This window comes from Camelus bactrianus, chromosome 9 (assembly GCF_048773025.1).
Source record: "Camelus bactrianus isolate YW-2024 breed Bactrian camel chromosome 9, ASM4877302v1, whole genome shotgun sequence".
In the NCBI taxonomy this organism is placed as follows: domain Eukaryota; kingdom Metazoa; phylum Chordata; class Mammalia; order Artiodactyla; family Camelidae; genus Camelus; species Camelus bactrianus.
In genome coordinates this window covers 70898596-70911188 of record NC_133547.1, presented here as the reverse complement: position 1 = coordinate 70911188, position 12593 = coordinate 70898596, and the positions used below count along the sequence as shown (strand labels likewise).

The 12593-nt window shown below is 39.3% G+C and overlaps 1 protein-coding gene across 8 annotated transcripts in view; it reads right to left on the bottom strand.

Annotated features, from left to right (window-relative positions):
- Positions 1-3425: 3425 nt before the first annotated feature.
- The window catches only part of CES5A (carboxylesterase 5A), a 226538-nt gene continuing 217370 nt past the window's right edge, over positions 3426-12593 (bottom strand). For all 8 annotated transcript variants that reach the window (XM_074370712.1, XM_074370713.1, XM_074370714.1 and 5 more), the window contains 4 exons: positions 11665-11812; positions 8164-8313; positions 5954-6026; positions 3426-5865 (listed from right to left, as the gene is read on the bottom strand). In XM_074370712.1, the coding sequence (XP_074226813.1) occupies positions 5637-5865; positions 5954-6026; positions 8164-8313; positions 11665-11812 (600 nt within the window). In that variant the 3' untranslated portion in view covers positions 3426-5636. The remainder of the gene's footprint in view (positions 5866-5953; positions 6027-8163; positions 8314-11664; positions 11813-12593) is intronic.

Genomic DNA, 12593 nt, shown 5'->3' with positions numbered 1-12593 from the left:
TGTTTGTTTTTGCAATGTAATTGCCCTACAGCACTGTTAGTTCCTGTTACACAACATAGTGATTTGGTATTTCTAGACATTTCAAAAAGATCACCATGATAGGTCTAGTTCCCATCTGTCACCATAGAATAATACATACTTATATTATGTATGAATACAGTATATATAATATATAATAACATATAATATTGACTATATTCCCCACAGTGGATGTTTCACACCTGTGACTAATTTTTTTTTTTTTTTTGGTAATTGGAAGTTTGTACCTCTTAATGTCTCTCCCCATTCCTCTCTTCCCTCCAACCCAACAACCACCTGTTTGTTCTCTGTATCTATGACTGTTTCTATTTTGTTATGTTTGTTCATTTGTTTTGTTTTTTAGATTTCACATATATGTGAAGTCATACGGTATTTGCCTTTCTCTGTCTGACTTATTTCACTTAGCGTAATAACTTCTAGGTCCATCCATGTTGCTAAAAATGGCAAAACTTCATTCTTTTTTATGGCTGAGTGTGTGTGTGTGTGTGTATGTATCTCACATTTATATCCATTCATCTATTGATGGACACTTAGGTTGCTTCCATACCTTATGTATTGTAAATAATTCTGCAATGAACATGGGGTACATATATCTTTTCAAACTGGTGTTTTTTGTTTTCTTTGGATAAATACCCAGGAGTAGAACTGCTGGGTCATATGGCAGTTCTATTTTTAATTTTTTTGAGGATTTGCCATAGTGTTTTGCACAGTAGCTGCACCAATTTACATTCCCAACAACAGTGCATGAGGGTTCCCTTTTCTCCACATCCTCACCAACACTTGTTATTTTTTGTCTTTTTAGTGATAGCCATTCTCATTGTAGTTTTGATTTGCATTTCCCTGATGATGACTGATGTGGAGCATCTTTCTATGGGCCTGTTGGCCATCTCTAGGATTTCTTTGGAAAAGTGTCTATTCAGGTTCCCTGCCCATTTTTTAATAGGATTGTGTTGGTTTGATAATGAGTTGTATGAGGTCTTTATATATTTTTAATATTAACCCCTTATCAGACATAGCATTTGCAAATCTCTTCTCATACTCAGTAGTTTGCCTTTTAATTTTTTTGATGGTTTCCTTCACTGTACAATAGGTTTTTAATTTGATACAGTCTCATTTGTTTAGTTTTGCTTTTGTCACTCTTGCCTGAGGAGACAGATCCAAAAAAAATATTGCTAAGACCAATGTCAAAGGGCATAGTGCCTATGTTTTCTTTTGGGAGTTTTACGGTTTTAGGTGTTACATTTAAGTCTTTAATCCATTTTGAGTTTATTTTTGTATATGGTGTAAGAAAAAAAGTGGTCTAGTTTCATTCTTTTACATGTAGCTATCCAGTTTTTCAAACATCATTTATTGAAAAGGCTGTATTTTCGCAATTGTATATTCTTGACTGCTTTGCCCTAGATTAATTGACCATATAAGTGTGAGTTCATTTCTGGGCTCTCTCTTCTGTTCCATTGATCTGCCTTTTGTGTGTGTGTGTGTGTGTGTGTGTGCCAGTATCATAACTGTTTTGATTACTGTCACTTTGTACAGAGTTTGAAATTCAGGAGCATGATACCTCCAGCTTTGTTCTTCCTTCTTAATATTGTTTTGGCTATTCTGGGTCTTTTGTGTTTTCATTCAAATTTTAAAAATATTAGTTCTAGTTCTGTGAAAAATGCCATGGGTATTTTGATAGGAATTGTGTTGAACCTGTAGATTGGTTTGGAGAGTAGGGTCATTTTAATAGTATCATTTCTTCCAGTCCATGAGCATGGTATATCTTTCCATTTGTTTGTGTCATCTTCAGTTTTTTCATCAGTGCCTTATAGTTTTCTGAATAAAGGTCTTTTATCTTCTTCATTAGATTTATTCCTAGGTATTTTATTATTTTTGATGTGATTGTAAATAGAATTTTTTCTAAGTTTCTCTTTTTGTTAATTCATGTTTAGTGTATAGAAACAACAGATTTCTGTATATTACTTTTGTATCCTACAACTTTACTGAATTCATTGATTAGTTCTAATGTTTTTTAGTGGTGTCTTCAGGACTTTTCTATATATAGCATAATGTCATCTGCAAACAGTGACAGTTTTACTTCTTTTTTCTTTCCAGTTTGGATTCCTTTTCTTTTTCTTGTTGGACTGCTGTGGCAAAGACTTCTGGTACTAAGTTAAATAAAAGTGGTGAGAGTGAGCATCTTTGTCTTGTTCTTGACCTTAGAGGAAATGCTTTCAGCTTTTCACCACTGAATATGATGTTATCTGTGGGCTTGTTATATATAGCCTTTATTAAGTTGATTTGTTCCCTCTATACCCATTTTGTTCAGAGTTTTTAATCACAAGTGTATGTTGAATTTTGTTAAACGTTTCTTCTGTATCTATTGAGATTACCATATGATTTTTATTCTTCAATTTGTTGATGTGTTTCACACTGATGATGTGCAGATATTGAGCCACCCTTGAACACAAGGCATAAATCCCACTTGATCATGGACATAGTGTATGTTCCTTTTAATGTACTGTTGAATTCGATTTACTAGTATTTTGTTGAAGAAGTTGCACCTATGTTCATTAGTGATATTGGCCTGAAATTTTCTTTTTTGTGCTATCTTTGTCTGGCTTCAGTCTCAGGGTAATGTTGACCTTTTGTAATGAGTCTGACCCAGGCTCCTTTCAAATTACTGCTTCTGCCTTGGGTCTCAGAGTATGTGAGATTTGTGTGTGTCCCCTTACGAGTGGAATCTATTTTCTTTAGGCCTCTGGCTCTCATAAAAGTTAGCCCCTTGGCCTTCTAAGCCAAATGTTCTGGAGGCTCATCTTCCCTGTGTAGGACCTCTGGACTCAGGATTCTGATGTGGGGCTTGCACCCTCACTCCTGGGGAGAATCTCTGCAATCATAATTATCTGCAGTCCTGTTTGTGTGTTCCTTACCCAGGGGTATGGATCTGGACTATACCACATCCCTGCCCCTCCTACCCATCTCACTGTAGTTCTTTCTTTATATCTTTAATTATACAGGATATTTTCTGCTAGTCAACTATCATTCTCACTAATAGTTCCTCTGTATAGTTGTAATTTAGATGTGCCCGTGAGAGTAGGTGAAATCTGGGTCTTCCTACTCTGCCATCTAGGCCACTCCCCATAAAAGTTGATTTTTTGAAGACCCTCTAGTAACTTGGAAAATACATATGCTACACTATTAATGCTCAGAATTCTAATTCAGGATGTGCACTGAATATGTACAAACTGAAAATACAGATTTCCATGTCCCATCTAAAAAGATTATGCCTCAGTTAGACTAGGGTGTGGCAGGGCACTGGATTTTGGAAGAACTCTCCAAGTAATTCTTCTATTCTTCCCTATATAAAATTCTGAATTAAATGAAAAAAAGAAGAATGTCAAGTATCATTTATATTTCAACTTTAATTTGGTAAAACATCTGATTGCATGTGGATAGGAACAAGGAAGGAAGAGGGCCCTGTATCCAGATGAATTGGAAATAAGCTCCCTTCTCTAAAACACCAACCAAAATTAGAACCATATTTGAGGATGCTAGGACTGCAAGCAGTATATAAATAATACGTGTAATTTAATTTAATATAATGGTATTTTAAGATATGAATTGAGTGGTGTTTTCTAGCTGTTAGTTTTGCCAAATATCAATGTGGAAATTAGCCTTCTGCAGCTGCAGAGGCAACTGAATTCCCAGCTTGCTTGCATGTGTCTCAATCCCTTTTTAGAGCCATAACATGGCCCAAGCATCACTGATCCACAGCTCTCAAAATCACCTAAGCTAGAGACAGTCCAACAGCTTTGGACCACCTGCTGAGGGATGCAGGCAGCATGGCAGGAAGACCCCTGCTCTGGAGACACAAGAGATTCAAGGTCTGGTTTTGACTTGCTGCTAACCCACTGACTGATCTTGGGTGAATTCCTTCACCTCTGCAGATTACTCTAAAATGAGAGGTCAGGGGTCCAAACTTAAACACCTTAAGGGGGCGGGTATTATCAGTGAGTGAAATGGGCCAGGAATGAGACCAAGGGGAAAAGTGGGGACTGTGGAAAGTTGAGAGCTCATGCTTTGTAAGGGGATAGTCACGTTTCAGCTCCTGCAGGTGGTTCTACAGGGTCACTGAGAATAGTTATGAAGGTCTTGCACTGCACAAGGACACTGCTTCAGAGAAGGTGTCCTTCACATCACAGATGTAGATATTTTCTGTAGAGGGCTTTCAGGAAAGGATACCTACTAATTCCCACAAAGGTGCTATATGGCCTTTCAGAAGCTCTGGTTACCGTGTGGGAATACAGCTCCAGTGTTGCCAGATCTGTTTTGTTTTGTTTTTTCCTGGAGAAGCTGGAAATATGTCTTTTAATGTGAAATTTCCCTAATTTAAAATTAGGTGGAACTAATTCCAAAACATACTTGACATTGTGTGAGCTAAACAAAACCCTTCTGGGGGCCAGATTCAGGCTATGAGTTGGAGATCTCTGGCCCAGATGAACTGTAAGTTACTGACATTTCAGAAACCCTCCTATTCTATGCACCTCATGTAATTCTGAAGGAATCAGAAAGAAATACTAATTACCTGGGTAAATTATATAGATGCAATAGGGATTATACAGATATAAAAAGTAAAAGTGCATCCTTTGAATGACTGTATATACAATACTCTCCCCACCCCATCTGGTTAACTTTAATTCATCCTTTCTTATTACAAATGTTATTTCTCCAGAGAGAACTTCCTAAGACTTTCACCTAAATTAGGTTCCCCTGTTACGCTTTCTTAGAACAACTTACTCTTTCTGAGTGAAGTTATCAACTTCACATCACAGGATAGTCACTTGTGTGAATGTTTGCTTACTGTCTGTTTACTCACCATTTGGTGCAGAGTATGTCTTTGTTCACCATTGTATCCTCAGTGGGGATATTCTTTGTATACATTGGGTACCCAATGTAGATTTACTGAATGATGGATTAGTCTCTACCACATCAGGAAAACATCTTTTCTTCTTGGTGTCCTTGACCTGACTTTGCTGCCTGGTGGTTGACTTCTGGGTTTCTGACCTTGGAGGACGTCTGTTTTCCATCACTTAGAAGGAGGGTCTTTGGCATGTCCCCTCCCCCACATATCTCCTGAGCCAGAGAAGACACCCAGTTCAAGGCAGTGATGTTCAGGATGTCCATGCTTAGACTGAGGCTGAAATCCCCCAGGATAGGGCTTGGAGGACTCGTGTTTTAGGTAACAAACACAGACACCTTCTCTGGTAGAAAGTCTACTTCTTCTTGGATGCTGGGGTTGTGAGGGGAGTTTTCAGCCCAGAATTAAATTCTGTTCCCTGTACAGATTTTACATTATGATTTTATTTCATATAAGTAACAAGGTCATTATGGTGACAACTAATGGGCCAGTTCTCCTGCAGATTTACTGAAGAAATCTGGTAGCCTTCCAAGGCAAATTGCATTTTGATGTTGAAAATAATTCTCCGAGGATCATCCTCAATCCCTAAAACATCAGCTAAAGCAGCTGATTTCATAAGTAGCTAAAGATGAAACTAATGATTGTGGCAGAAATCTCAGAAGGAGAAGGAAAACCAAAATCACGCAAAGATAACTTCTCAAGGAGCAAAAGAGAAAAAGAAAGGCAGAAGCAGAGAAAGGAAGGTTAAGGAAGAAAGAGGACCGAGGAGTGCTCCGGCCATGGACATCATCAGGGGGATGTCTGTCCAAAACTGCAGCTCCAGCTCTTTCAGTCTCCGTCCCACGCTCATGTTCAAGTCCAGCTGCAAGTATTCCTCGGTCTGACTGTAGACTGGCCACAGAGGCAGGCCTTCCCCATTAGGGTCCCTGGAAATGAGAGCAGGAATGGGTGAGACTTTAGTCCTCAAACGCTTCAAACACTCAAACTACAGGGGAAGCCACAAGGTTCACTTACCCAGTCCGAGCAAAGTTAGCCCAGTATCTCATCATCTTCCTGCTCAGCCATTGCTCCTCCTCTGTGGCTCCTTCTGAAGGAGATAATCACAAAATCCCACACTCCCCATGATTTGGTAGAAGCCAAAGGGTCCTCACATTTTATGAATCACTTTCACACTTTTCCTCCCATTGCATCCTTAACAGCCTAGCTACTCACGTACTCAACTTGTATTTGCAGATACTGAGGCTCAGAGCAACACTGACTTGCCCAAGGAATCATGGTTCCAAACGGTAGAGGCTGAACACATACCTTCCCTGTCCACCCAATGCTCTTCCAGCCCTTTTCATGGGACTGTAAGTTCCTTGGGGACAGAGAAACCTCTCTCAATCTTTCTCTCTCACTTGCTCAACCAATTAATTGTTGCATTTCTCTCACTCAATCAATTATTGCATTTCTTTATTTGAAAAGGAAATACTTGCTCAAAGCATAAAATTTAAAATGCAGAAGTATCAGATGAAAGTCAGTTTCTCCCCATCTCCTGCCTCTAGTCACCAAGTTATCAGCCTCAAAGGCAACCATGGTTACCACGTTCTCGAGCGCACTTCCGAAGGAGTTTAGACATATACAAGGGTTTAAGCAGACAACTTTTCACACACTTGATAGTATAATGGACATGTATTCTACATCTTTCTCTTTCACAAGAATTATACCCAGGACTTAGTTTCACATTGCCGCCCATAAAACTCCAATTTATTGCTATTTGTTGTTCTACATATGTATAATATATAAATATATATGTATACGTAATTAGATGTAAATATATAATTCATGTATCCAGTACTCTATTGATGGATCTTTACCTTTATTTTCAGTCTTTTGCCTGTGAAAGCAGTGTTTTAGCCTGTGCATATATTTTTGCACATGTGGAAACACAATTGCACAAAAAAAATCCTAGAAGTCGAATTGCTGGACTAATGCCTACGTGCTTTTTAAATTTTGATAGCGTTTCCATTGCTATATGAGGTTGTCTATTTCCCCCCACCTGCTCAAGTACATTATGTAAAATGTTCTTTCCAACTTTGGTCTATGAAAAATGATTTCTGCGGTCAAGGTTAGTTTTTAATCTTCTTTGCTATGAGTGAGGTTGAGTGAATTTTTATGTTTAAAAGCCACTTGTGTTTCCTTCCCCGTAGACTGTCTATTTATATCTGTCACCCCACTTTTGACTGGGTTGTGCTTTTCTCATTGATTTTAGGAGCGCTTTAGATATTAAGGAATTTAACCCTTTGATACATACATATGCTGTTCATTTTGTCCATTTATGAGAGTCCATGTGCCCACATGGTACAGGCTCAGTGATAGTTACTGAATAATAATAACAGTAATATTTATTAAGCATTCACTGTGATTGATGAGAATTGTTTCATTAATCCTTATGACAACCTAGGAGGTAGTTCTGTTATTATTGGCATTAAAAGATATGAAAAAAATAAATGAAACAATGAATAAACCACACTGCACAAACACACAATACAGGAGAGGTTCTGTCCTTATCATCAAGAGGCCAGCATGAACTGGTTAAGAGCCTGCATTGTGCAATTTTTTAAACTAGATATGTTAGTCGTATCTCCTGTGTGTAGTTCCTCTTTTTTTAAATTTTGATAACCTCATTTGATTGGCTTATTATTTTAGGCACTGTGCAGGTCATAAATTCAGGAATAAATGAGCTAACCTCACTAGAAACAGTTCATAAGCATTTACATCAGATCACCTGGACTGAGACCACTTTCAGCTGCAATTATGAAAAATACGTTTCTTGCCTTTGAAAGCCCTGAGTGGTAGCCTCATGGGAGCTCTGGGAAGGGCAGGGACAGTGAGACCGGTGGTCAGAGAGAAGGCAGTAAGTGGTTTTATTTTTTCGAAAAGATCAGATTGCATGAGTGCCCGCAAGTGCCCACCCTTGTAGGCTTTAGTCCAGAGAAACACTCATCAAGCAAATGTTGGCCCCTCTTTTTCATCTTGGTTTCTAAAAATACAAGTGTGGACACTCTCCGGGGAAAGGTTGTGTCTGTAAACCATAAAGTCCAACCTGCCAGTCCTCCCAGGCTCTTGCATAGTGTTGGTGTGGGTGAGGCTTTGTGCTAACAGTAGGCAGTCTCATCTTCTCCCCAGCTCATCCCAAGCTTGTGTTCCTACAAGAGCAGGAGCCCCTGAGGCCAGTTCCTTACCAAACATGACAATGTCGCCCTTCAGGAAGGCACCTCCAAAGACAAAGCGGATTTCATCAGTGTGATCAGCTTTGACAAAAGCCGGTTTCTTGTCCTTTAAGCACTGGGGCCGGTGCTGAAACTCATAGAAGTAGACAGGTGCACCAGCATCTGCAGAAAGGTAGGAAGGGTCTGTGGCAGGCAGGCATGCAGGGGGTAGTGTGGGCTGGTCCTGCATCCCTACCCATTTGTCCTGGATTCACAGACTCATGGGTGGGACAGCCCAGAGATAAGAGGTGACCTGAACCCAGCTAACTTCCCTCTTCCTCATTTGAGGCTAGGGTTTCATGCTACAGTGGCCCTCATGCTCCTAAAGACGGAAGTCACTACCTTTCAGGGCAGCCTCAGAGGACATTAGTTCTACTTCTCAGAAACAAAAACAAAAACAAAAACAGAAACAAAAAACCCTTTATGCTGATCCAAGTTACCTCCATATGACTTCTTTTCATTGACCCTGGTTCTACTAACTGGAGAAAACAGCAGTTATTTCCTGCTCCCAAGATGCTCTGTGCATCCTACGTTTCCTCACCACTATTCTAGTGAAGGTCTTTGCTCTGTAATTTCCCCTCTCTTTCTCTGCATCATCAATTTCTCTCTACTGGATTATTGCCCTCAGTAGCAAATATTTTCTCCCATTCTGTGTATGGGTTGTCTTTTCACTTTCTTATTTTGTCCTTTAATGCATGATAATTTTTAATTTTGATGAAGTCAAATTTTTTTTTTTTTTTTTTTGGTTATGATTCTGCTGTTATATTTAAGAGCATTGCCAAATCTGAGGTCATGGAAATTTACCATATTTTCTTCTAAGAGGTTTACAGTTTTAGCTCTTACATTTAGGTCTTTGATCCATTTTGAGTTAATTTTTGTATATGGTGTGAGGGTAGGGTTCAATTACATTCTTCTGCATGTTATCCAGTTGTCCCATCACAATTTGATAAAAAGACTATCTTTTTCCCCATTGAATGGTCTTGGCAGCCTTGTGCAAATCAACTGACCATAGATATATAGGTTTATTTCTGGACATTGTTCTATTTGTCCATTCTTATGCCAGTAACACATCACCTTGATTACCATTGCCTTATAGTGGGTGAGTTTTAAAGTCAAGAAATATGAGTCTTCCAACTTTGTTCTTTTTCAAGATTATTTTGGCTATTTTGGGGCCCCCTGAAATTCCACATGAATTTTAGCTTGTCTGTTTCTGAAAAAAAGGAAGTTGGCATTTTGATAGGAATTGCATTAAATTTGGGGAATATTGCCATTTACCATTTATTCTTTCATTTCTTTCAGGAATAATTTATAGTTTTCAGTGTACATATCTTGTACCTCCTTGGTTATATTAATTTCTAAGTATTTTATTCTTTTTGATGTTATTCTAAATGAAGTTTTCTTAACTTCATTTTTTTGATTTTCCTTTGCTAGTGTGTAGAAACATAATTCATTTTTATATACTGATCTTGTATCCTGAAACTTTGTTGAATTTATTTATTCTCATAGCTTTTTGTGGGTTCTTTAAACTTTTCTATACATAAGATCATGTCATCTGTGACTAGAGACAGTTTTGCTTCTTTCTTTCTAATTTGGTTTCCTTTTAGTTTGATCTAATTGCCCCCTACTAGAACTTGAATAGAAATGGTAGGAAGAAATATCTTTATCTTGTTCCTGATCTGAGTGGGAAAGATTTCAGTCTTCACCATTAAGATATCAGCTGTGGGTTTTTCACATAAGTCCTTGATCAGTTTGAGCAAGTTCGTATGTATTCCTAGTTTATTGAGTGTTTTCATCATGAATGTGTGTTGAATTTTGTCAAATGCTTTTTCTGCATCTATTAATTGTGTTTTCCCAAATTCTATTACTATGGTAGATTATATTGATTGATTTTCATGCTGAGCCTTGCTTATATTCCTAGGATAAATCCCGATTGGTCATGGAATATAATCCTTTTAATATGCCGCTAGATTCAGTGGGGAGGGTTTTGCTGAGGATTTTTTGCATTTATATGCATATGGGATGTTGATCTGTAGTCTTCTTTTCTTGTGATGTCTTTGTCTGGCTCTACTAGCAGGGTAATACTAGTCTCACAGGATGAGTTAGGAAGTATTCCCTCCTCTTTCACTCTTTTGAAGGGGTTGAGAAGGACTGATTTTAATCCTTCTTTAAATGTTTTTTAGAATTCACCAGTGAAGACAATTGGCCCTGGGATTTCCTCTGTTGGTAGGTTTTTCTTATTGATTCAGTATCTTCATTTGTCACAGGTATATTTCTTCTTTGAGCTATTGAAATCAGGTGACTTGTAAGTCCTCCACTTTGTTATTCTTTTTCAAGATTGTTTTGGCTATCCCTACATTTCCATATACATTTTAATGAATGAATGAATTAATTAATTTTTCCATATAAATTTTTGGAATCAGCTTGTTCATTTCTCCAAAACCACCGCTGAGATTTTCATTGAGATTGGGGTTGTATCGAGCATAGAGATCAGTTTGCTCATTTTCTCTTGAATCCATTTTAATCAGACTTTTACCTCCACTGTTCCATCAAAATAGTTCCTTTCAAGATTACCAGTAACCTCCATGTTGCCAAATTTATGAGCCGATTCTTACCTGTCACCTCAACAGGTCTTATAATATAGTATCCTCCCACAGCACCCTGTCACTACTGTCCCCATCCTGCTTTATTTTACTGTACAGCACTTATCACCCATCTAACAAATATGTACTCTGTATTACTTGCTTATTTGTTATCAGTCTTTCTGATTAGAATGTGAGGTTCTGGTTGCAGGGCCTTTGTTTTGTTCACTGCTATGTCTCTGGGGCCTAGAATAGTGCCAAGCACATAGCAGGCCCTTGATAAAAATATCTGTGAAAAGGAAATAAAAGGAGGATAGAAGAAAGGGAAGAAGGGGAAAGAAGGAGAGAGAGAGAGAAAAAAGAAGGAAGGAGAAGGAAGGAAGGAAAGAAGGAAAGGAAGGAAGGAAAAGAAAGGTAGGGAGGGAGGAAAAGGAGAAAAGAGACAGAGAAAGCAGGAAGGAAGCAAGGAAGGAAGGAAGGAAGGAAGGAAAGAAGGAAGGAAGGAAGGAAGGAAAGAAGGAAGGAAGGAAGGAAGGGCAGTTGTGTGTCCTCACAAGTAATCTCTTTCTGATTGCCCCACAACTCCTTATAGCTAAGACATTTGGGAAGACACTTGCAAAGAGAGAGGAATGTGGGGGCCAGGCCCCAGAATATTATGGGGAGGTGGGGTTTTTCTACATGGCCCTGAAGAAGCAGACAGAATAGAAACAACAAAGACTGATCAACATTCCTGAACTCTGAAAGGCAGGCGCCAGCATGCAGGGCTATATCCCAGCCAGCCTTGGGAACTCCCTCTCAGCGAGGGAGCGGAAGGGCAGAACGCGAGGCCAGTCAGCAGGCAACAGGGATTCTTGCAGCCACCCACCTTGCAGGAGAGGGGTGTGAGGAGACTCACCTCTGTGACACTTTGCTGTGACCAGCCCAGGAATCACAAAGAACACATCTCCAAGCAAATCCAGGAAGCTATTTCGTATATCAACCAGGGAGTGCTTGTTGTAGAAGTATTCATTACCCACGAGGTATAAATACTGGATAGGGATGTGCTGTAAAACATCATGGTAGCAAGAGATCCAGGTAAACAGCAATAGCCAACACAACAACAACAACAGCCAAATAGTTGCCTTTGCAGGCGTCATTCTGAGTGCTTCATATGCACTGTCTCATTTAATCCACGCGGCAAACCTACGATGAAAGTATCACAATTAGCTCCACTTGACAGACGAGGGAACTGAGGTTTAAAGAAGTTAAGTGCTTTGTCCAAAGTAGTGGAACCATGGTTCCTTCATAAGTCTATTTGCATCCAAATACCATTCTCTTAATCACTTGTTCTTGGGGGTCTGGTGCTCTGAGAAACACTGGGATGAGTTATTGCACCTCAGACCCCTAACACTGAGACAGAGGGACAGCCCTTCAGAGGTTTTTTTGGGATTTGGAGACAGCATGTACCATGCCAGGGAGCACTGCTCAGACTCAGCCATTAGGTCCTCCCTAGTGCAGGGACTGAATGAATAAATGACGGAGCAGTGGTCCTTGGTATTGCTGGAACCTAGTACAGTGCCTGGTTGGTATGTAGTGAATACGGGTCCCTAGTCCCAGGTGGTTTTCAGAATTAGAACTTTTCAGTTCCAAGACAGATAATTCAGTACAGATGCTGCATTATTATGTGACATGCTCAGGGGGTGGGGGGATGGGCAGCACCCCAGACCCCACATTAATATGTCCATAGAGAAACATACTAATAGTGGGAAAAAGTGAATGAACATGTAGGAACAATAAAGACCAATGGCTATGTATCAATCTAGGTCAATCTTGGTTGCCATGTGC